At 37.3% G+C, this 26787-nt stretch overlaps 1 protein-coding gene across 17 annotated transcripts in view; it reads right to left on the reverse strand.

Moving 5' to 3' along the window:
* LOC133531155 (hemicentin-2) overlaps positions 1 to 26787 on the reverse strand; it is a 782365-nt gene that overhangs the window by 24297 nt on the left and 731281 nt on the right. For all 17 annotated transcript variants that reach the window (XR_009801479.1, XR_009801478.1, XR_009801476.1 and 14 more), the window contains exons 8-14: positions 11165 to 11182; positions 5764 to 5914; positions 5126 to 5237; positions 3780 to 3958; positions 2378 to 2554; positions 900 to 1040; positions 92 to 200 (exon numbers count right to left, since the gene is read on the reverse strand). Coding sequence is in view for 9 of the 17 variants with exons in the window: in XM_061869289.1 (XP_061725273.1) it covers positions 92 to 200; positions 900 to 1040; positions 2378 to 2554; positions 3780 to 3958; positions 5126 to 5237; positions 5764 to 5914; positions 11165 to 11182 (887 nt within the window). In the remaining 8 variants the exon portion in view is untranslated. The remainder of the gene's footprint in view (positions 1 to 91; positions 201 to 899; positions 1041 to 2377; positions 2555 to 3779; positions 3959 to 5125; positions 5238 to 5763; positions 5915 to 11164; positions 11183 to 26787) is intronic.

Below are 26787 nucleotides of genomic sequence, written 5' to 3' on the forward strand. Positions count from 1 at the left end.
AAGCTTGCATTTATGTCATCAATATCTTTCTGCCGCCAATTCCTACATAAACTTGACGAATAGAAGAATAACAATAAAATTAAATTGTTACCTCTGAGCTTCCGGCCTGCCTTTCTCTTCAATGCTGCACGTAAGAATGAGGGATTTCTGTTTGACCACGCGCCACGGGGAGTAAACCAGCTTTGCCGGTCCAGGGGGATCTGTGAGTTTAATTGCAGGTTAAGATGGGCTGACTAATGTTAAATTTGACGGTTTGTGTGTGCTTAGACTTGTAAAAAGTAAATTTTATCAAAACTTTAATATATCCTTGATAAAGAAGGTCAGAATACTAACAATCACCAATTAGTCCTAGTTTTCCTTACATACTTGTAGTTCAAGGTCAGTAGATCAAGGTCATTGGATTAGGTCAGTGGTGGGCAAAATACGGCTCGAGGGCCAGCTATGGCCCGCAAAAGGATTTTATCTGGCCTGCCGCTGGTCCTATGAAATAATTAGTATATTTGCCCACATCAATCGCAAATAAACGTTTTTGCTGCAATTCCCTCCTCTTAAATTTCATATACTTGCTGGCCCCCCATGAAGAAAGTTTGCCCACTACTGGATTAGATTGTCATAAGCAAACCCCGGATTCCTTTACTCTTACTTCGAGCTAGCCTTCCAGGTTTGGTTTGTGCTAATGTGTATTTAATTGTTCATGTGGTCGGTTGTCGCCAACAAAAATGAAACTGACAATCAGCGCTGCAGCCTGCGAGCCGCGGTACAATACTCAACTTGAGCCTTTTTGCTGGCACACTTGGTTAATTTATTGTTTGTGGGAGTTTATAACTGTTCGCAACTAAAAAACTTTCTTTTTCTTTCTTTCTTTCAACCAGGAAAACGCTAAAATTACTATGACTTACAGTTGACAATCAACTCGGTCTGCGGACTTCTTTCTCCTTCTCCCGCCGTGTTCTTGCCCTGACAGGAATAATTTCCATGAAAACTTCTTGTTGTATCCTGGAGTAGCAGCATTGACGGATCCACTTCATCACACAGGGCCGCTAGAAAGGAAAACATATTGAGTTAGTACAGATCTTTGAGATGAAAATATTGACCATCCGTAATCATGACCAGGATGCGACATAGCATCCTGGTCATGATTACGGATGGTCAAATGACTCAAATGGTCATGAGTCCGTACTCATGACTCGTCGGAAGTTGCTGCGTAGCGCAAGCGCCATCTGTGGCGCTGTACGGAGTCGAGAAGGACATGAGAATGGCGATAGGTCATTCTACTTCCAGCAGTTGCAGAGTGCGCTAGTCTTTTAGGAACTGTACCGTGTTTCGTTAGAACTACTTAGTTAATTAGTGATTAAAATGAAGTTGTTCAAATTTAACTCAACAATAAAATTAGAAACACTGTTTTTCTGAGTTTTGATTTTGATAGTTACTATTAACATGTCCGAAAGCATATTTTATGAACTGCTTTAACTACTAGCATACTAGTTAAACTGTGAGGTACTGCGCCCCCCGCCTTAGGCCATCTTGCAAATCTTGTCAAATATATAAAACGGTCCTTTTAGGTAGATACTGATAAGGGATCGTGCAGTTTGAAGGTAGGAATTTGTAATTTTAAATATATATTATTCAAATGAAGTAGGGCTGTACTAAGAAACTTGTTGGAATACAACCCCTAGGGGATATGAAAATGGGGTTAAATTTTTTAATGTCTTCTACGTGGACCAAGTCATAGTGAAATTATTAAAAATAAAGGCATGTCGATCTACATGAAACCCAAATTGACTTAGTTTCGTTGTGTGTGAAACAAGTGTACATTTCACAATAATATATTTATGATGTAACAATGTCAAATTGCCAATTACCAAAATGAACAATATACAAAATACCAAATATACCAAAGACACTTAAATTTCAAATGAATGTCGAATTCGAATTATTTGTATATTAGGTTAAGATCATTGGAGTGTTAGGTATAATAGCTTTTTGGACACTGCTATTGGTATTCATATAATAAGTTTTTGGGAAAAAAAATCATTTTTGGTACAAGCTTTATCTCTGACTGTACTTCTCTTTCTACAGGCAACTAATACTCATCGAGACGATTATAACAACCCAAACAGAATTCGTTTGCGTTTGTTTTATTACAGAGTGCCCACCTCCTGTGTTCATCATCAGAACAGCTCCATGTCATTACAACGATAAAGGTTGTATTGTCATCCGATTTATATATTTGTATACAAAATTTCAGCTCAATCGGAAAAGTGGGTCAAATGTAGCTTAAAGGATTTGACCCACACTAACATACTAATAGAGCAAATTAAATAAAAGCTTGTAAAAATACGACTAAATGTTCAAAATTGTGTAAATAGGAACTTACGATCAGTTCCATTGCATTCCGGAAGCTTCTTCAGCACTTCGTTATCCAGATACCAGGTGACCTCATCCAGGGTTCTCGGGTTCCCGTCGATGGCTTCGCATATCAGCGTCACGTTCTTATGATCCAGCTCGTTGATGGGGCTCGGGTCTGACATTACTAGACGGACTGTGGGTTTGTCTGGAATTGAGATCATTCTGATTAGTGAGTGATGGAAATTTACTTATATTCTATGAAAACACGACTCAATAAGTACCTCAAATTTTATACAATACGGTCACAATTCAAAAATAATAACCATAAAACGAGCCATTTTGATTTGTGGCGTATTGCAGGGAAGGCGTAGACGAATTGTGGAAAAATGCATACGGTCATTTGGGCAAAAAGGAAACTTTTCCTTATTTTTTCGAATTAAGGTCGTAATTTAATCTGCAATAATCTCAAAAGACATAAATTTTGAGATGTGGCCGTATAAGATAAGATAAGACACGAAAAATTTATTAGCACAAAAAGAAATACACAAATGTATAGCCGCATACGAAATGCGTTGCAGGTGGTATGGTCGCGTTCATGGACAACTAAATTTGAACATTTTTTTCTTCTATTCGATTGTTTTGTTTGTTTTTCTCCATGTGCCATTGTACGACTCTTTTTTATTGTTTCTTTTTTTGGATATTTATGTTTGTTTTAATAAGGTTTGTTTAATGTATCTTTTTGTGTTATTTGTCGTGGCATCACCGAATACGCCTTACGGAAGACCAGCGCTGGCTTTGATTGTCACGAATGCCTTTTAACTTTATCTAAATGACTTAAGGGTCAGAAATGTTAAGGGACTTGACACAATGTATATAATAATATGAGCGCTCGCCTACATTGAGGTGGGCGATCGTCCTACATTACCAAAACATGTTATATGTACCTATAGTCTTGTACATACAACTGTACTAACATATTGTTTTAAAGTATCGATAAAATAAGGTATATACTAATAAAACGATGTTTAGGATTTGAAATTTTCAACTAAAACATTGTTTTTAAATAAAAATACACATACATACTTGGAAGTGACTACATACATAACACATCAGATAGAGTTGTTACTGGTATTATTCCCGACATCTTTACTGACAGGAGTGACAGGTGTAATTGCCATTACAACTGCCGTAAATCTTCTGGAATTCTAGATGGTGAGATAAAAGAACATGATGATGCAATACTTACATAAAACATTAACAACTATAGCGTTGTCACTAGTGCTGTTTCCAACGTCATTTTTGAGCTGACAGGTATAGTTCCCAGGTGTAGTTTTGAGCTGACAGGAGTGACAGGTGTAGTTGCCATTATAACTGCCGTTAATCTTCTGGAATTCTAGATGGTGAGATGAACACGATGATGCAATACTTACATAAAACATTAACAACTATAGCGTTATCACTAGTGCTGTTTCCAACGTCATTTTTGAGCTGACAGGTGTAGTTCCCACTGTCACTCCCAGTGACGTTGTGGATGATGAGCGCTGGTTGGTTGATATTACCGCCCTGGTAGTGGGAGGTGTTGACGTCGATCTTTTCGTCATCTTTGTACCTGGAAATAGTTTAAAATATGTAAAGAAAGTGAAATAGGATCATGTACAAAGCAACAAAAAATTATAGCTTGCTTATCCACATGTTTAAATTAGTGGTCCTGTCTGGATAATCATTCTTAACAATTGTGGTGTTTAAAATTTCGACGGAAAGTTGTCAATTCCCCGTGTATTCCCTGATTACTCGAATACGTTTGAGACGGTTTGGATTTTAATTTTTCTGTAGTCCTATTTTCTAGTATAAAAATAATAATTCAGCCTATATACGTCCCACTGCTGGGCGTGTGCGAGAGGGCTCGAGCTATAGTCCCCACGCTAGCCCATTGCGAATTGAGGACTTCAAATACACCTCTGAATTTCTTCGCAGATGTATGCAGGTTTCCTCACGATGTTTTCCTTCACCGAAAAGCTAGTGGTAAATATCAAATGATATTTCGTACATAAGTTCCGAAAAACTCATTGGTACGAGCCAGGATTTGAACCCGCGACCTCCGGATTGAAAGTCGGACGTCATATCCACTCGGCCACCATCGCTTCCTATTATTATTATTTTCTAGTATAAATCTCATAATTTAAATGTGGAGAAATCTATTAAACTCCTAGAATTTTACAGGCAGGTGTGCTTGTAATATGTAGTTCTGTTGTATAGCGAGTTGTCTATAGCAACAAGTGTATCTTATTTCGGTAAACGAGATTTGATATACATATATTAGTACTCTGACATTGGGGATCTTTTACATCTCCAGGTTTAATGTAAAATTAACTATAGAGACTATAGAGATCTTTGTTGTACAGTCGTAATTATTTATTTTAAGATTATTATAATGTAATGTTTACCCAGGTATTGGCTGTTGTATTTATAAGTGTTGCTATGTATTTTTCATGTCCCTATATGATGTTACTATAAATGTTGTATTGACTTGTAAAAGTTGTAAAAGAGGCCTTGAGGCCTACTTGCAGAATATTTTTTTGAATATTGTTGAAGTGGAACGCACTAAATAATATGACAGTGACCGCAGCGCGATATTTGACATCTGCAGCAGTAATGCAGTCGGCAGTAATCGGCTGGTCCAGTCTGAATCCTTACCTTAACAGTAATGCTGATGCAGCCACCACCAGAATATCATCCTAATGATGAAGAAATAGCTGATGATGAAATAGGAACTTACCATGCAACATCTATAAGGAGTGATGGGTTGCTCTCATACTCGCACTTGAGGAGGATCTTGGAATCCTGCAGAACGGTGAAGTTGGGTGGGTTCACGTGGACTATTGGGCGATCTGAAATAGAAAATTACATTTTATTAATAGACTAGTATTATTATTTATTATTGGGAGTGTTGCGGGCCTTTGAGTGCCACTTCGACCAATCAGTGATCTAAGATCTAATTCACGTGGAATCCAAGTTCCAAATTCTTTGAGCCGTAATATTCTGTACCTCATAGGGTTGCAACATGCCGCCCTTTAGTCCGACATTTTGTGTTCCTTTTGTCTATTTGCATGTGGATTTGCATCCAATGTAAATAATGTCGATGAAAATCGAAGTTGGTTGTCCGGATTTTAGCTGTTTTCGGTAGTAATGCAGGTGAAGTCTGAATCCGAAAGGTGTTTGCTTCTTCAAGTATTTTCTAGCAACATATACTAACTTTTATATATGACAGAATAGAGGCCACTTGCGCCATCCAAGGTTAACCGGTTAAGCCCGTAGTTACCAGTACAACTTAACCCTGTGTTAACGATTAAATCCCAGTTAGTGACTAACCCTGGATAGTGCAAGTGGCTCTTCGGGAAGTAAAATGCAACTTACACCAAACCTCCATCTCCTTAGTCCTGACGAGAGGCTCCTCGCTGATTATCTTGTTAACTTCATTCTCGCTTTTGCACGTGAATATTCGTCCGTTTTCGAACCGCGTCACCGTGAACGTGAGATTCGCCATTGTTTCGTATGTTGAGTCGCTCTGAAATAAGAAATGTTTGGTTTAATTTATTGTCAATATTTAGCAAACCTCGGACAGGAGTACGCAGGCTTGTAATACCCCTGCCACTTGTCGAGTGGCATGGGAAGTAGCAAGGAAAGTATGCAGAGATGTAGTGTGGGAACGTTTCTCGTCATGCTCCTCGTCACGCCCTCCAGTCCCTATTTTGTCGGGTTTAGGGATGAGTCAAAGAACCAGAAGGCCTACCGCGGAAATCAAAGTTCGAAAATTGCGAAGATATTTCTCTTTTAATCCAATGAAGGCGTAAATAGAGTGACAGAGAAAGATGCTGATTTTCGCGGACCTAGCCCAGGCAATATCTAATGCGGAGTGTCACGATTAAATGCGCAGCAGCGCGAGGAGCAGATCGAGAAACAGCGTGAGGAGCATAGTGTGGTGGGAATATAAAAACAATTCTCGTTAGCAGATACGTAGGGTGCCAAACATTGGTCAAACTTTGCTTCGGCAAGCCTAAGCAAATTTGGACGAATTTTTTTATTGAGATACTTGAGGTCAACTTGTGAGAAACAAGCTCTATTGACCCCCACATTGACATCTAGTTATCGTGAGAATTAGTGTCTAAAATAGGAAACATATCCATTTGAAAGTGTTCTATTGAGCAAATTCTTAGACAATGATACATAGCCTAGATAAAATACCAAAAAATATGCGGAACGAATACTTTAAAGCATTTTAAAAACTTGGGAAAATTCTTAAATCGTTCTTCTTTGATGTAATTTTAAAACCTATATTTTCATCAAATAGCCCGAGTTCTACATAGGTAGGTAATATAAAAATCTGACGTGAACAATCTTATAAAAATTCATACGATTAACGCACCATTTTGCTCCAGAAAACCTCTCCCCTATATCACTTTAATTTTTCATCAACCTTAATCGCTTTCACAACTTCGACCTTCCAATAAAACTTGGCAGATTTTTCCGTAAATTTATTACTTTACGTAAGAGGGTGTAATAGGCAGTGATAGGTCCAAGGGCGCAGTAAAATTTTAATTTCTCCCCTCGGGGGCAACTGACAGTGTCTTTGAGAGTTAAAGCGAGGAGTTAAAGTACGTGGATGGGGCAAGTTGGAAGTTTGATAATATTTTGAGGGTATATAACGGGATTAAGGAATTTAAAAGCGTTTGGGTTAGTTGTAATATGACTTGAAATTGTACGCTTTATCAGAGTCAAATCTCCTCTATTTCATAAATTAGAGTATTATAAATTACAATATAATAATATGTCAACTAATATAAGTTTTGATCATTAATAATTAAATGAGACCTCAATGAATAGATTCTAGAACCTCTTTTACCTAACACTTAACAGAACTGTTGATAATGAATGAACTAAATAAACATTTAAGATAATCAATTGTTGACATGACAGAAAGTGTTAAACATCTTGTCTATGGAAGGTAGAGGCAAGGAATAAAATCTCCATATACCAAAAAGTGTCTGACAAAAAACCATAAATAGGTGGCGCTATAATACCTAGAATATTTGAGAAAAAAATCTAATCATAGACAGCGCACTTCACTCCGTCAATAACGCCTAGGTTCTTAGCTACTCTGGAGAGATTTGGAACTATTATTTATAGCTGACAGCTGGACACTTTTGCAACAGTTCTGCCTAAGGAGTTTCTGTTCTTTTCCTTTACCTTCCAATATCTTGTCAGTTGTGCTATGGAAGGTAAGGAATGGAATCTCCATGTACCAAATAGTGTCTTCAAAAAACCTTAAATAGGTGCTACAATACCTAGAATACTTGAAAAAAAAAAACTTAAATCATATACAGCGCTCTTCACTCCGTTAATAACGCCTAGGTTCTTAGCTACTCTAGCGCTGCTCTGGATAGATTTGGAATTTTATTTATGTAATGTATGTATGTGTCTTTATGTATTCAAGTAGTTTATAATTAATTTATGTGTATTAGGACTCTAATTCTTTCAATAACAATTTCTTTTAGTTTTAAACGCACCGCCTACAATCTTTTCTGCTTTGCCCTAAGGTTGACTGGTAGAGAATGCCTCATGGCATTAAGTTCGCCTTTTGTACATTAAGTTTTTCTTTTGTGCAATAAAGTTTTAAATAAATGATGTTTTTTAGATACTTTAATTTTTTATCGGTAAATGAAAACAACAAAAATAATGTAAAGTTTTCTTAGTTTCTATTTAAAGTTAATTGTTTTAATGTAAAGTATAGTCACTTAAAATATTGATAGCTAATTTGTTAGCGCCTTATATTCCCATGACATAGGTGCTTGTTACATACATTTCACGTTTCTCTTCCATCTGACGTAACTTCCAAACTTCTCCCAAAGTATTTGCAATGTAAATCACCATTAATTAGATATGCATGGAAAATAACAGGCCCAGTTCGGGACATGTGTATTGCTTGATATGAAGCAATTTATTTAATACATACACATTATGTGCGTTAACAATGTAATGAAATTATAGGGCTTAAGGCTTGAGTTTTAAGGTGAAGTTATAAGAGGGGATTGAGTTGAATCGACAGTCATGAATATTTACATTTTGGTGCCGCGAATCATGATGTTATAAGCAATGGTTTTGGTTACCAGTCGGGGAAAATGACCTAAATTTTATTTTATTTATCGTCGTATATTTTATGAATATATTACCTTTACTTGAATACCATTGTTTTTTTCATGCTGTTTCAAAGGTATCGAGGGTTTAAGGGTGCCTAAGAAGCCGATGGTTCTAGGTTCGAGTCCCTGTAAGGGCATTTATTTGTGTAATGAGCACAAATTTTTGTTCCTGAGTCCTGGGTGTTTTCTATGTATTTATCTATTTGTATATTATATATATCGTCTGAGTACCCTCAACACAAGCCTTCTTGAGCTTACTGTGGGGCTTAGTCATTTTTTGTAAGGATGTCAAATATTTATTTATTTATTCTTTTATTAAAGGTGTATCCATGTTACTATTCATTGAACTTGATATGCGCGGTGTGGCATACCCCGACCACTGGTTAGTGATGTGGTATTGTATTTAAATTAAATATAAATAAATATCCAGTGCCTAGGGCTGAAATCGAAACAGCCGCTAAAACCGCTCGTCCACCTAAGTCACGGCGGCATGGGTCGAATTTTCTCACAATATTTAAAAATAATTTAATTTGTTTCCTAATAGTATGGTCACAGATCATATAAGTATGGTCAACCGATCTCTCAAAAGGAGCATATCATTTTGATATAATATTGATTATTAGCATATTTTATATTACATATCAACAAACGGATTTATCTTTTTGTGCTTTTAGATATACATAAGCGTGTGACATCGGAATTAAAAACAAATACAGACTTTAAAGTTTTACTAATCTTATGCATATTTTTTAAATTATGAGATTCCTATCATTATAAAATTATTAAAATAGGTTGTACGTAACAAATCATAAACCTCCGGGATTACTAACCACCCCTATCCCTCATGGATTTTAAAGAAAATAATCTTTCCACTATTTTAAACTTTGTTCAAACTGTAATTTATGGATTGCAATAATTCATCGTTGACGCCAACACCGGAGTTTATTTAAAATAAACTTCATTTTATTTTAAAACTGGGTCACGAATTTTATAACTTAAAAATGTTCCAGTTGATCAAACTCAAAAAAATACTTTTATGCGTCTAGCTTGCTTATACTTAATTATTTAAAATTAAGGGCGTGAAAATTCTCGAAATATTTAGCGATATGACAGCCGGGTGGACAGAGTCGCACCGGGTTTACCTTTGTGGAACGGAACTCTGACGATGAATTCAATAACAGTACTTGTCGGACATTCTAAATTTTAACTGCAACATTATTATGGCTGCAGCGTTGACGCACGAAAAAATCACGACAGATAACGTTGGGGGAGGGGGGAGAGGGGGGGGATTTGGTATAAGGAGACCTCACGTGTATTTTTTACAGTGAACGAAACTAAGAAAAAATATCTACCACATGACTGGATACTTTTTCTCGGTTTCGTTAAACATAAATCTATACTTCGCACTTCAAAGTAGCCAGTCAATTTTACGAAATTTTGGAGCACGTATAATAAATGTAGGTACATCATACTCATAACGAAAATAGAAAATAAACAATAAGTATTTACTATTTACAATAAAGTTTATCTTAAAATTAGGTAATAAGGAAAAAAACAAAAAAATATACATGAGGTTATGTAGGGGACGGTGGGGGGGGGGGGGCAAGAACCTCACCAAATATCACCAAGGGGGAGGAGGGGGTCAAAAAGAAGCCGAAAAAGCTTCGCGTCATTTGTGCACAAGCCCAAAGCAGCCTAAAGTCGAAATCTGATTGTCACCTTTGATTCATAATTTCATTTTTTTTTAATGTTAGATTTGACAAATCGTGCGTCATCATGGATGACACGAACTGTAATTATTACGGGCCAGACATTATTTCACGAGTAACGACATTGTATTGGCTGCAGTCGGCTATGCGCCGTCAGCTGACCAGAGACATGTAGTTTATAGATGTAGAAATATTCCTAGGTTTAAGTACTAATGCCAATTTAGAATTAGTTTTTACTAACCAAGATATTGAGTGTATTATACTCGAAATAAACGATTTAAAATTATTTAAAAAAAAAACTAGTGACAGTGTACACGACAAGTGACAAGGAATGACGGCATGCAAGTAATAATGAACTTAGTTTTAATATTATGCTTCAGGGTTGGAGTAATCATAAATAATAACAAATAAAATGTTATTTATTCAGATACCAACCCATTATTACATTACATTAATAATTACATGCCAAATATACTAAAATGTAAGCTATAATTAGAAATACTAATTAAATAGGTGCAGCGGAAACCTTGCTCATACAATAGCAGGTTGCATATATTACTTTAACAATGTTGTTCGCCGATTCGTTCCTCACCCGAAAAACGACCAGTGCCTTTTACTCATTATGCGTAAAAGTCATCTACTCTGTACCCCTAGTGTAAATTTATTCGATATCGTAACGTGACGTGAGACTTAACACAAACGCGTACGTGACGTCACGCTATCGAATAAACTTACACTAGGGGTACTGTTCTCGGCGAACATACCAGACGCACTATACCGCCACGGTAGCCGTAACATGCACTAATGACTGTATTGATTTACAGTATTGACAGAGTGATGATTGGAATGATGGAATGACGAATGACATGAAAATATTGGTACGCAAGATAAAGTTATTAAATGTAAACTTACCAATCGCACCGTCTCATTCTATAGCGAGCATGAAAAAAAGAAATTGAGGTTAGGTATAGGTACTAATTATTGAAGGGTCGAATCCTTTCTTATATTCTATTCTATTCTCGTAACTAGTGCCTCTGTGAGCTGTATTAGATCGAGTCGGAATCCACTATTTTCCTAAAGTTGCAGGCGAGCAGTATGCTTGTTTGCAACCGTCGTGGTATAAAAAATATCCTAAAACTGAGTAGACTGGAAAATTACATATATTATGGCACCTGGTTACAAAATTTCACGAGAATTGGTTGAGAAATGCGATCATTACATGAGAACAGCTGGACTAACAATAGTAGATTGTTAACCAAGGGATGGAAGGTACCCATTTCTGTCAAGGTGGCATGAGGGCGCTTATAGTCCAAGACTGAAATGATGCCTTTCACCCGAGTTAAACACTCTACTTTTCATTGCGAATATGAGGAAGGTTAAATACATGTGCATTTAAACGAACACGGCTAAGTATAAACTTTAGTAGTATTTCTTGAGATTACTTTCAATTAACAATTTAGGTAAAAATATCGATATTTATGGAATGGGGAGATAATTATCAGAATGGAAATTGTATCAAAAATCCATTTGAAAACAAAATTTGAATTGCTTATCGTTAAAAAAAAACGTACTTCTGTGGCCCTAGTGAAAAAGGGTACAAGTCTCTGGCAGTTTAGGTGTATAAGGGCATAAGTGTTACGTGGAACTTACACCCCTTTACACCTGCGCTGCCAGAGACTTGTACCCTTTTTCACTAGGGCCACAGACTTATAAAGTACAGTGCTCTAGAGCAGAAACGTATCATTATCTGCACACTTTTTAGAACAACAACGACCCACTTTCAGAGCATGAGGAATGAAAAAGCATTCCCAAACTGACACAGAGACTCTTTGCTCGCACTCCGTACTCTCTTGGTAAATAATTCATAGCAGTTTAAAATATTTTGAAATATTCTGCCGTTGAAACATTTTAACCGGGCCCGATTCAGACTTATGAACTTGTTATGGTTTTGATCTTATTTTGATATTTATTTATTTGAAACATAATATACAGCATTACAGTCAAAACCAAAGCACTGTACAATTCAGATTATAAAATAGGATTACACGATAGGAAAAACAGATCACAATCAACTTTCGTCCATCACCTCGCAATACCGCAGACACATCCTATACACAGCCATCCATCGACTTGCAAACATATCACAATCTGGTGCCCATGACAGAAGGGAGTTCGGCAGCCTTAGAGCCCGCATAGCTGGCGAAATTTTATGTGCTACAGTGCGTGTAATTGGGACGGCTAAAAGCTTGTGACTTTTCGCGGTTGCAGGAGATTTTTGGGCACAAATGGAATAGTGAGTCTAACAGTTCTTCCTACCAGCTCAGATATGACCTTGAAGATAGCTGACGCTGATTGGTGCATGTGAAATAAAGTGAAACTCCTACGTTAGATGTACGCCAATTACCAAGACGTTCCATGACGATCCTTCCGGCCGATTTCGACCATGGCGACCATTTCGATTCCTAATTAGCTCGGCCCTCATGCGCCCGAAGATGCCTGACGTAGCCGATCTTGGAGGTGAACTCCCGTGCATATTGAGGCCACGTGAGGACACCAGCTACGTAGTGGTAGTGGATGGACGCAGGCTGGCGTGTTTTCAACTCGTCACCTTTAGCGTCGAGGTCAACTTTACGTTGCTCCTCGAAATCGCCCACTTTGTCCTGCATCAGCCTGCGCCACTCAGGACGCTGTGCTGCCAAACCTTCGCACTGAGAGGGCTCGATGTTGCATCTTTTCAAAACCATAACAAATAGCTAAATAGCATCATCCCCCAGACCAGATAGAAAAAATGTTTCTAAAGATCCATTCAACCATTAGATCTCTTCTTTTGAAGTCGGTTAAATGCGCTTAAATACCAATTAGTACGCAAGCCGTATCGTCGACTTAGTATTCATTAATGCGTAATTTACGATATTTAAATAAGTTGTAACGAAATAAGCCACCAAGCGGCCATTTAAAAAAATAAGCTAATTAATATGTACGGGAGAATAAAGAACGGCTGGTCAAGTGATGCGCTATTTATCGATAAAGTTTTTTAGTGATAAAGTATTCAATATAATTACTATAAATTATTATGTACCTATGTAAAATAAAATAAGCGTATGCTGTATCATATCAAGTCACGCGCGAGGGTAGATAATCATATTCATTCCTTGTCAATATAAAACTATGACTTAAGGAAATAAAAAACTATTTTTTTTGTTAGTCTTAAAGTGATGTATAGATAAAACTAATTATCTAACTACTACAGGAGCTTGGAAAATATATTGTACAAGTCTCATAAAATCTCAAGAATTTTCAACAATCATTGTTACAAAACCCCACTGCGTTACAATAATCCCCATCCCGAAAACAGCGGTAAGCCGCCATATTTCTTTTACTTTTTAATTCCACGACAGATGTAACAATACTACTTTCCAAATTGGTATTATCTACATTGAATTTTCGTGTTACTTAAGACCTTTTAAACAAACAGACACCAAGAGTTAGAAGTTTATAACGTACGGGATTTTTTCCAACTTTTCCATGAATTAATTGCTCGAAATTTCACTTTGCAAAGTTTCGTGAATTTTCGCACTAGTGTTGCGATGCTTATCGATAAATTTTGGCACTTTACTTGCTGGAAGGAAGCCAAATGGTTATCAGTTTGTTTGTATTTTGTTTGGGATGTTAAATTTATTGGCAGGTGGACGTTTTGTGCAGCTAGAAATGCAACTTTTGGGGAACAGTTTTGCTTTAGTGAATTTATGTAGTGTTTATTTTGTAAGTATATGAAATGATTTATTATGTGTACTTAATGTTTTGAAGAGTGAGAAGTTTCCTACATTAGATGATTAAGCCGGAGGTATACTGAAACTGGTAAAGAGTAAAACAAGTTTTCCAAGTTCTAAACCAAACAATCGTCCTTTAGCGCAACTTTTAAAACTTTCTACTTTACAAGCTAAGAGGAGTACTACATTTGTATTTTTATTTTATTAACATAAGAATTGCAAGTTTGTTTGCCATTATCATAGTAAAACAAAAAGTGATTATAAGTGAAGCATTGTTTCTGTTCAATCTATCAACACTGAAGTAACTAAATCTTAAGGGTAATTAACTAAATTCCCGCACACTGAGTTTCTGACCTTGCTGCCTTAATCGTAGTTTAGTTGTAACCTTGAACTTTGTTGCCTTTGGTAAACGCTGAATTAGTCGATTTTTAAAATTATGTTTTTTTATAATAATATACCTATTTAGTTTTTACTCTGTAGTGAAAGATATACAAGAAACTAGTGATTGATCACAATAATTTATGGAACTTTTAAGATTATATTAACTTTTTAAAAGTCAAGTATACGTTCAATTTGATATGAAGATAGAAAAAAATACAATTTTGTTATTTTTTTACATTTCAGGAAAGCTAATGTGTTAACATTTCTTCCCCATTTTTTCTTAATAATGTAGAATTCAAATTATAAAAATAATTCTGCAAGTAAGCGACAAGGGCTCAAGAAAAAATTTACAGTATCGTGAATAATTCATAGTAATATTAACAAATACAGCAGCCATGTAAAAAATACATTGCAATATTCTTAAAAAGGATAACTGAACAGACGAATAAGATAGAATACAAACGAGTATCTATAATGTATGCGCTCTTCATAAAAATGTATCTAAATAGGGAAGGACAAGTCCAGTAAGTACCTAGAATAGGCTCAAGATATAACCGCGATGTGGGATGTTGTAATCAACGATCATTTCTACCGGTAGTCGTTTCAGCGAACGGTCTCACAGCGAAGAGTCTAGACCAACATCTTGAGAGACACTGGGTAGGTGGCAGGATCACGGGACATATGCAGAAGGCGGTGATCTTGGACACGGGGCGTCATAGTACGCCGGGTCCTCTCTCTGCGGCCCTGCCCACCGGTAGCTTGGGCGCTGCTCGGCTACCGGCAGCACCCTAGGTTAGGTTTTTTATAATGTGTTTATATATATGTTGTATTGTTTTGTAAGTATTTTTATATTTTTTGTTTATATTCATATAAATTAATAATACAATTACTTATATTTTTTATCGATAGGGAAAAAAAACAGTGTTTCACATCACTAAACTTAATGCGATTACAGCAGAGCGGGCATTAAAGATATTTCCCTTCGCGATTGTTTTTTCAGCCGGTGTTCTGAAACTTTAGTTTTACAGGTATTTTTAGGGTTCATTAAAATGGACGACAAGTTAAACAAGAAGATAAAGATATTTTATTATTCAAGTAGGCATATTACAATGCGGTTATGAACGTCAAATAAAGCTACACCGGCTCTAACCCTACACGTCTGACCCGAGAAGATTTGACGTTATTTAAAGCTCTTGTACAGTCAGCATCAAAAGTAGCGGATGAAACAACGCGCCAAAAGTATCTGATATTCCGGATAACATCTCCAAATATAGATTAATTTCTAAAATTCGCGTTCAAAAGTAAATCTTTTACAGTCTTAGTTGTACTATATTAAAGACATCACTTTTTGTTAAGCTGTTACAGAATGGTAGTTACTTATGAAACGGTATTTGATCCGCTACTTTTGATGCTGACTGTACCAATTTATTTATTTTTTTCATCTAATTGTAACGACTTACTGAAGAATTTTTAACTCCAGTGGTGTTACAGGATCGCTTCAAAACAACGAACTAGAATAACTGGGTCAAAATTTTTTTCGCTGTCTTGTTTCTGACCACTCTGTCACGCGTGTATTCTTGTCTTTAATCAAATTAATAAAAACGTCGAGTGCTATTGTATGTTTTTCTAGCTGTAGATTAAACTAAATTTCACCTCATACAAAAAGCTCCACTCTGTCACATTTTCTTGGGACAAAAAATTAAGACACAAAAAGAATTTTGTCCCAACTACAGAAGTCTGACTGGAGCTAAGAAATGATTCCAGGTGTATTATGCGGCACAAAATTGCAGTCAGTATAAAAAGCTTAAATCGAAATTCATCATCATCATTTTAGCTTCCTGTCGCCCACTGCCGAGCATAGGCCTGTCTTCGTGTACTACCTGCCTCGCACAGGTAAACTGTGAAATGAACTGTCGCCTGCGGTATTTCCGGACCGATATGACCTGAACCTTCAAGAAAAGAGCGTACTCCCATCTTAAAGCCGGCAACGCACTTGCAACCCCTCTGGCGTTGCAGGTGTCCATGGGCGGCGGTAATCGCTTACCATCAGGTGATCCGTCTGCTCGTTTGCCTCCTGTATCATATAACATACAGGATAGTTATCTCTTGGGTCACAAACAAGTCTTTCAAAATCCTATATTACCTAAGAATTTAGATTGAAAACTGTATTAAGATATCTTTGCGTGACGGTTTCAGAGGGCAGTGAAGACGCGATCAAGCCGTCGCCGACGCGCACCATCGTGGCCGAGAATAAGCGCAAGCTAGAGCTGGCCGCGTCGGCCGCCGCGCTCGGCAGGAAGAAGGAGCGCGTGCACAGGTGATGCTATACTATACTTAGTGCACAAATGATGCTATACTATACTTCGTTCCCGACAACAAGCGTAAGCTGGAGCTGGCCGCGTCGGCCGCCGCGCTCGGCAGGAAGAAGGAGCGCGTCCACAGGTGATGCTATACTATACTTAGTGCACAGGTGATGCAATACTATACTTCGTTCCCGACAACAAGCGTAAGCTGGAGCTGGCCGCGTCGGCCGCCGCGCTCGGCAGGAAGAAGAAGCACGTCCACAGGTGATGCTATACTATACTTAGTGCACAGGTGATGCTATACTATACTTCGTTCCCGACAACAAGCGTAAGCTGGAGCTGGCCGCGTCGGCCGCCGCGCTCGGCAGGAAGAAGAAGCGCGTCCACAGGTGATGCTATACTATACTTAGTGCACAGGTGATGCTATACTATACTTCGTTCCCGACAACAAGCGTAAGCTGGAGCTGGCTGCGTCGGCCGCCGCGCTCGGCAGGAAGAAGGAGCGCGTCCACAGGTGATGCTATACTATACTTAGTGCACAGGTGATGCTATACTATACTTCGTTCCCGACAACAAGCGTAAGCTGGAGCTGGGCGCGTCGGCCGCCGCGCTCGGCAGGAAGAAGGAGCGCGTGCACAGGTGATGCTATACTATATACTATACTTCGTTCCCGACAACAAGCGTAAGCTGGAGCTGGGCGCGTCAGCCGCCGCGCTCGGCAGGAAGAAGGAGCGCGTGCACAGGTGATGCTATACTTCGTTCCATATGTCAATTCCATATGTGCGTCACGCAAAGAATTTAAACTATCGTTTATCATTTAAATATTCTTCTTTCACGAAGTATAATCTCATTCAGAAGAGCCCTGCGATCCGAATATCTGCCACCTAACGAGCTAGGATGCCAGATGCTTCTTTCATTAGAAAATTTTGGACCACCCGCCATCACTCTGCCTGGCAACATGTTCCACCCAACGCTCCGCTGAATCGTAAATGAAATGTAAACATAATTCAATATTAACGGAACACTTCAGTGCTAAGTTTTCTTTTTAAATAGTTCCAATATTGTCCGATACTATGAATACGGCAGACAAGCGGCTTAGGCCGTTCACTGAGAGTTGCAAAGGAAACATTAAATTGTATTTCAATCGAAACATTTACAGTAATTCTCTTATATCAATTTTTTTTAAATTTCGCTGTGCTATGTACTTACCTAGTTTTTTAAAATATGATTGTTTTCAAACAGTTAATATGATATTTTGACGACCGGTTTGGCCTAGTGGGTAGTGACCCTGCCTACGAAGTTGATGGTCCCGGGTTCAAATCCTGGTAAGGGCATTTATGGGCTTCTGGCATGTTTGCGGACGCACATGTAGATGATTTTTATGCTATTATGCGAAAAAAGAATGCATCAGTGGTACACCGTATACGCGGGAGCACCAACGGGATCCTGAAAATGATAGCCGAGCGGTTAGATTCCGGTATTTTGGGACGATTTATCGAATTGCATGTTCACAAACGTGCAGTTCGGTAAATCGGCCAAGATAACCAGCAATCTAAAGTTACCTAATTTAATTTCTGTAATTTATTGTGCGGAAGGTAACATAACATAGGTTGTAAGTTGATACTAACAAATATGGACTATATTAATTGTCTGAGAATAAATAATTTTTATTTATTTATTATTATTATTATTATTTTATTTATTCGTGTGATGCGCATGGATATTTGTTCCTGAGTCATGGGTGTTTTCTATGTATTTAAGTATTTATAAATATTTATATATTATATATATCGTTGTCTGAGTACCCACAACACAAGCCTTCTTGAGCTTACTGTGGGACTTAGTCAATTTGTGTAATAATGTCCTATAATATTTATTTATTTTTATTTATTTATTTATGATGGTGACACAGGTTTCCAGTATGAGGTTCTTCAAAAAAGGAGTGTACAGATCTTAAAAAGGTCGGCAACGCGTAAGTAACACCTCTGGAGTTGTAGGCGTCCATAGGCTACGGTGACTGCTTACCATCAGGCGGGTCGTATGCTAGTTTGCCACCGTCGTGGTATTGAAAAAAAAGTAACTATGGAAAATATTTTAACACAATTTATTGTATATTAACCATCATTTGACGTTTTTTTCGATTTTTTTCAATATTGTAAGAGTAAGTAGTAAAAAAACATATTTCTATAATATGAACATCCAGAGAGGAATTTGGTGATTTTTTTATATGGAAATGCGATTCAGCGAACATAACCCCTAGTGTAAATTTATTCGATATTTTAACGTGACGAACGCGTTTGCGTCAAGTTTCATTTTGTATGGGATTTTGAGTTTCCAAAACGTCCCGCTTGGCGCGCTGTTTCTAAATCCCATACAAAATGAGACTTAACGCAAACGCGTACGTCACGTTACGCTATCGAATAAATTTACACTAGGGGTTCAGATTCTAGAACCTCTTTTACCTAACACTTAACTGGCCATTTCACGTTGATAAACCAAGTGATACGTTAATAATGACATAATTAATGATAAATAATTGTTGACATGTCAGTGTACATTTTGTCAGTTATATGCACATGGTTATTATTTTTAGATTATAATTTTTGTTCGGTAAATGAAAGTTTTTTTAAATCGGTAAATAAAATGAAAAAAAAAATATGATAAGTTTTTATAATTTCTATTTGAGTCATGGGTTTCTATGTATTTAAGTATTTATACATCGTATATAGTATTTATACGAGTTTTGGGTCGGCAACGCGCATGTAACTCCTCTGGAGTTGCAGGCGTACATAGGCTACGGAGACTGCTTACCAGCAGGCTGGCCATATGCTTGTTTGCCAACGAATTAGTAGTATTAAAAAAAGTTTATTGTTTTAATATAAACGACCATCTCTTAAAATATCGGTACCTAATTTGTTATCACCATATATAATACTCATCCCTCGCAAGGTACCTTTAATGAAGTGTCCATTATTTACCGACCGTCGGTAATTTCATTTACTCCTTAATTAGAAATTAGGGCGGGCGGTCCACGAAAATATCCATTAATTATGAATTATAAAGCGTACTTTTATATAAGGTTATCTTTAAATACTTGAGAGTTACAAATTAATTTATTACTGAGCTGAGTTTGCAATCATATATTTTTTTTTACAAATTTTCACCGGTATTGGATACGCTTCGGTAGCTTAGATGTTTAACATTATTACCGAACAGAAGTTTTCATTTACCACCATTTGGCGTTCAGTTTACCTTTTGACGGCCTCGGTAGTGACCCTAGGACCTTACATATGAAGCAGGAAATATCCCAGGTTCGAATCCTGAGGGCCTACCGCGAACCACGTTCGACGTGTTGCCTCTCTGTCGCACTTGTAAATTCGTACGTAAGTGTGACAGAGAGGCAACACGTCGAACGTGGTTCGCGGTAGGCTCTCTGGTATTTATTAATTTAAACATTATTGCACACATAAAAAATGTACAAATGGCTAACTTCATGCCAAAAGGCATTCTCTTCCAGTCAACCATTAAATAAAACAGAGACATTTTTTTGAGTGTTTATCACAAATATTTGTTCCTGGGTTATGGATGTTTTCTATGTATATAAGTAAAAAAATAGTATTTTATACTATATAATCGTAATAATAGAGAGCTTTTCAGTCGAGTACCGTATTTGGGAAACGAAACTTGCTGAGTTGCCTAAGTAAGGTACGAAATTGAAAAGCTTGATTTTATCATTATTGTATACAATACTTTTTCTACGAATTATCAAATATAATACTTTTTTAATATAAAACCTGAATAATTAATGAAAATTGGTATGTATCTCAGTAGACAAAAATGTAGTACAAAATATATAAACACGCGACTGTGACTGCGACTGTAATTTACATTTCATGTTTAATTTATACACTAAATATGAATGCTAGGGTTCTGTAGTCAACTAGGAACCCTTATAGTTTCGCCATGTCCGTCTGTCTGTTTTATTATAGAAATATTTACATTTCTTTTATGATTATAAAGTATAGTTGTAACATGAAATATCTATTAATTGATAGACAAATAGACTTTCAAGTCAATTTACATCGTCTTTGTGACGTTTCTATTACATAAAATTAATTAATTATTACACAAAAAACGGTTTTTTGTAAGGTATTTGAGTTTTTTAAGTTTTTTTGAAAGTTTTTTTTACAGTATACCTGTCATAGAAATGTATGATCTGTGACCTGTAAATCACGCGAGTCCAACTTAAAGCTAAATAAATATTATGGATTCGCCATTTTGTTACATGTCCAAAATCTGAACTGACAAAAAAAATATTATCAAACCTGCTCACAAAATTTCACGAGAATCGGTTAAGAATTGCGACCTGTAGAGGAGAATATCCGGACATAGGGAAGCATTTTTGCCCCAGCTTTATCGGCGAACTTCGCTAACGCTCGGTCAACGGTCGGGACCAGGATTTTAAGAGTGACCCTTTTTATTGTTTTTTTTTATACTACGTCGGTGGCAAACAAGCATACGGCCCGCCTGATGGTAAGCAGTCTCCGTAGCCTATGTATGCCTGCAACTCCAGAGGACCCCCCCTCGTTGAGCTCTGGCAACCTTCATCACCGGCAGGAACACAACACTATGAGTAGGGTCTAGTTTTATTTGGCTGCTGTTTTCTATAAGGTGGTGGTGGCTGGTACTTCCCCAGTTGGGCTCTGCTGCTGGAATGATATCCACTGGCTATGCCCTACCACACAAAGCGACATGATATTCACAATGCCCATACCTCTCTTGTGGACGTAGTTTAAGGACGTACCCGGGCCCAAAACCCTCGCGACAGTTTGTTAAACTGTAGTGCAAAAACTGCATATCCTGTCCTTTATGGACCAAAAGTTCAAATATCCCGTAATACCTTAAGCCAATGTTCGGACCCTGCTAGTGTTGGAAACCTCAAGTCTTTTCGAGTCTTTTAAGTCCTCTGCTTTAAGACTCGATTGTGGTTTTGAGACTTGTAAATTTAAGTCGTAACTCGGGTTCTTTTCAACATGCAACATGCTTTAGACGACCAGTCCGGCCTAGTGGACAGTGGTCCGGACCATGTCTATGAATGTCCCTAATGCTTGTCCCGGGTTCAAATCCTGGTAAGGGCATTTATTTATGTGATGAGCACGAATATTTGGTCCTAAGTCATGGGTGTTTTCTATGTATATGTATTTATCGTTATCTAAGTACCCACAACACAAGCCTTATTGAGCTTACTGTGGAACGTAGTCAATATGTGTAATAACGTCCTAGAGTAGAGACCGAGCAGACCCGATGTGAAGATGTAAACATTTAAATGCTTTTTAAGAGAAGTCGAGATATTTTTTGCAAAAAATCTTAAACTATTTCTTTATGTGAAATTCATGGGTTAGGTACACAAATCATATAATAGTGCCAATTATTTGTGCCGTTAGTCAGATTTACTTAGGTATATCAATGTTTATTTTAAATATATTTATATTAATTATTAATATTTCAGTGAAAATTACCTGCGTACATTTTTTAGGTTTAGTGTCAAATGATAACAAATACTGTCATATTTGTTTTTACATTATTTGCCATTTGCATTGATTGAATCTTAGTTTATATACATATATATGTTTGGCCCATGAAACTGTTAGTTTATGATATAAAATTAGTTTAATAGGTTAAGTTGTATAAAAACTGAACGCATCTCGCCATCAAACGTAGCAGTTTGGCAAGAATATAAATGTTTATTAAGTAAGTTGTTAATTTGAATATATACATAAAAACAATTGTTGACGGAATTCAGAGGTTCGAGTCTTTTTAAGTTGAAGGACTCCACTCGGGATTTAAGAGCCTTGGACGTTTTTTTAAGCCCTGCGTTTCATAAAAACTAGTCGAGGCCCATTAGGATAATAGGGCACTGTACGCCCTTAAGTAATTGTATATACTTAAGAAGATTCGACCCATTCCGCCGTGATCCGGGTGGCCGAGCGGTTTCGGACATCTGCCGTGATTACAGAAGACGCTGAGTCGATTTCAGCTCTGGATGCTTAGCCAACGTGCCAACCGTTTATGCTCCGTAGCGAAGGAAACGCAAATGTCACTGTCGCTCTAATATAGAAAAGTGATAGAGAGACATAAAGCGTTTAATTATCGTATTGTAAGCGATTGTCACATTGGCTAGGCACCTTGGGCATATTTTCTTTTGTATATGAAATTTCAGTTTAGGGGTCGAGTTCTTAATATTTAGACTGAAAAGACTCGAGTTACTGCCAACACTAGACTCGGCTAGGTCCGTGTTTATTTTTAATATTCCCGCTAGCGTCCAGACTGGCGTGATTCCAGCACCTGCTGGTGGACAGCGAAGCATTAGAGTCGAATTTACATTTAAAACTATTTTGATTAACTAATTCAATAAATTGGAAATTCGTTTCAACAATATTTAGTGGATTTTTTTTATAGTAGAGGAGGCAAACGAGCAGACGGATCACCTGATGGTAAGCGATTACCGCCGCCCATGGACACCTGCAACACCAGAGGGGTTGCAAGTGCGTTGCCCGCCTTTAAGATGGGAGTACGCTCTTTTCTTGGAGGTTTGAAGGTCGTATCGATCCGGAAATACCGCAGGCGACAGTTCATTCCACAGTTTAGCTGTGCGAGGCAGAAAGTTCCTGGAGAAACGCACAGTTGAGGACTGCCAACCATCTAAATGGTGAGGATGGAAATGTTGTCGGATATGGATATGTGGTCCAAGGCAAGAACGATTTTCTCGAGGGAGAGGTTTTAGGTACCGTTTCGGATTCTGAATAAACCAGCATTACTGTTGCAGTATTATAGGGTTACATTGCTGCCGACTGCATTGCTGGTTGCAAATATAAAAAATCCGCACAGAAACCACGGTTTTGGCATTTGCGGCAATAATTTTGCAATACGATCGGCAGCATTAGGTAGTGCTGGAAATGGCTTTTTTATTTTTTTATTTTAACTTTATTGCACAAGATATATACAACAATGTACAAATGGCAGACTTAATGCCAAATAGCATTCTCTACCAGTCAACCATGAGGCAATCGAATATACTTATAAACTACATATATATTACAACAATACAAACATACGTACATACACACTATAAATAATAATATTTTTTAATTTCTTGATAAAATAACCTTTTTACGTTTCCTATAGCAATGCAGTCGACTGTAATACTATATACCTCAAATTTTTGAAATTTGCAGTAGCAGTGCAGTCGGCAGTAATGTCGCGCTGCAATACTGATGCAGTAATGCTGGTGCGGTTAAAATCATAATGGTACCTTTACAATTTTGCGCGCTTCGTTGGTTTTATTTATAAAACACCTCGTTTTCAAACCGCGAACTTAAACGAACTAAATCAACTCCACCCCGCCGCTGTCCGCCGTCTTCCAATAAGTCAAATTCAATAATGTCTCCAAATGAAACGTCACATCGTCCGATTTTATATTTCCCCGACTCCCTTAATATTGTTTCAAAGAATTTCCTCGAATCAGCAACTTTAAGGTGAATTTTACCGGAGGTTTGGAGTTTAGATTTAACTTGGCGAAAGGTTTTGGCTTTCTTTTAATATAATCTTGATTTATTATTGCCGTTTGTGAGACGAGTTGGACTGACTTTTAAAAAGATTAATTTAGGTTTTATGAATTTTTAGACTATGTATTCCCAGTATTTAATTTGGTAGGTATATTTGGCGTGTGTCTAATGGAGTCTGTCTTTTGGCTAATACGAGAATAATCAAACGCTTTAATCTATCGCGTTTTGTACATATATTTAATGTCATTAATTCACCGGCATTAAATTGAAATTACCCGTTTTTGTTTACCGATTCGAAGAATGATTAAGACACGTTTAAGATCTTGGAAAGATCTTTAAAAGTCGATAACTAAACATGTCATAATTGATGTTTATTTCGATTCCGCTGTGCTCCCAATAAGATCTCTCTACGATATTTCTAACGTCAAAGTGACATTGGTTGCCCGAATCGAGCTGCTTCTGTCAATTATACGACATACAAACGATATCTAAATGAGGACTTATCTAAACCAGAACTTATCGTTATCATATCTCATTCTTCAAATCGGGCCGTACGTCTACCCCGAACATTTATATAAACTAATATCGGATAGATTAATATTTTTATAAGCTTTTATTTAACTTGCAATGTAACTATGTATGTTTGTACGGGTCAAATCTTGCAAGATAAATTTGACCCACTTCCCGGTTTCCGAAGAAGCTGAAAATTTGCATACAAATGTAAGTCGGGTGACAACGCAATACCATACCATCGAGTTGATTTGATGATGGAGACAGGTGGCTATAGGAACTCAGTGATAAAATAACGCAACGCAACCTAATTGTTTTTTAGGTTGTTAGAATTGTCTCGATGAGTATTATTTGCCTGTGGAAAGAGAGCAGTCAGCGATAGAACCTTGGTCCCAAAAATGAAATTATTGCCAAAAACTTATTTACCAATATCTCGCTTGACATGTTTCTGGGGCGTCAATCTTCCATGACCACGGCTAGTACCTCGGGTAGACCCGTTATATTAATCACATTAAATATGTAGTAATTATAATGGAGCTGGAAATGGCTATTTTTAGTTATCTTTGTTTATAGTAGTACTACTTTAGCGCTTAGTTTGAATTTTTGCCTATGTACAGCTATGTAGTATGTACTATGTATGTAGGAATTTGATTTGATTTGATCTCATTTCCAGTATTAGCTGAGATGACGCTTTGTTGAGTGTGCGATCAAATGTCACAATGTCGGTTGTAACATGAGGTTCCTGAACACATCATAGAGCTTAGAATATTTGTGTAGATAAAGCAGTGTATGTACCTTCCTCGGTTTGTCAGAAATATTAGAAATATTAGTAAAAGTAAAAAGTAACGTAAAATATTCTTTATTGCACCACAAAGAAATATTGTATGAAGCCTGGTCCAAAAACCAACAGTGATGAGAGTTAGGTCATTAGATAGGTATCTCTTTGTGCTTTATTTCATTATTTGGGCACCAAACGGAAATCCACGGTAGAACTGAGATATTTTCATTTTAGTCAAAATGTCGACACTCGTATTACCTAGGCAATAGGGGCACGAGTTCGCAATTCTTGTACCGCAATAATATTTAATGTTTTTCATCACACTTGTGACAACTAGATTTTAAACTAAATAATTCTTAAATATGGTGACATTTCAAATATTTGTCCGCCATATTGTTAATTTGATAAGTTAGGCATCGAAGGCACAGATCCATCCGGCATTCAGCCACGATTGAAAATTGTGTAAAAAATATTTTAAACTGCTATTCAACTAATCAAATGAAATAATTTTAGACATAAACAAAAATATTAAATTAAAAACGTCAATCTTTTCAAAAGTGAAAGTGGAACTCATTTATATCTTCTTGGTTCCTATGAATAAGTGACATAATTAAAAAAATGCCCATGGGCATCATGAAATTACAAAAAATCTATTACCGACCGTGGGCATAATATTAAGAGAGGTATGGGCATTGTGAATGTCATCTGGCTTTGTGTGGTAGGGCACAGCCAGTGGATGTCATTCCAGATCTAGAGCAGAGCCCAACTGGGGAAGTACCTCCACCTTACAGAAAACAGCAGCCAAATAACACTAGACCCTACTCATAGTGTTGTGTTCCTGCCGGTGAGTAAGGTTGCCAGAGCTCATCGAGGGGGGGGCGGGTTTAGGGTCGGCAACGCGCATGTGACTCCTCTGGAGTTGCAGGCGTACATAGGCTACGGAGACTGCTTACCATCAGGCGGGCCGTGTGCTTGTTTGCCACCGACGTAGTATAAAAAAAAAAATACAGCTCATCCCAACTCAGTAAGCTGGCATACAATAACACCGTTTACGAGCGAGTGTGATAAAATTAGTTAGTCCATAGTTTAGTTTGCATCAAAATAAAGAAGAAGTTGTAATAATAGTTATTTATGATACAAGTGCAGAAAATTGAAAGTTCGCAACGAGTGCTGATAAATTAAAACGCGACCGAAGGGAGTGTTTTAAATCAACACAAGTTGCGCATTA

Source organism: Cydia pomonella, chromosome 24 (assembly GCF_033807575.1).
Source record: "Cydia pomonella isolate Wapato2018A chromosome 24, ilCydPomo1, whole genome shotgun sequence".
Classification (NCBI taxonomy): domain Eukaryota; kingdom Metazoa; phylum Arthropoda; class Insecta; order Lepidoptera; family Tortricidae; genus Cydia; species Cydia pomonella.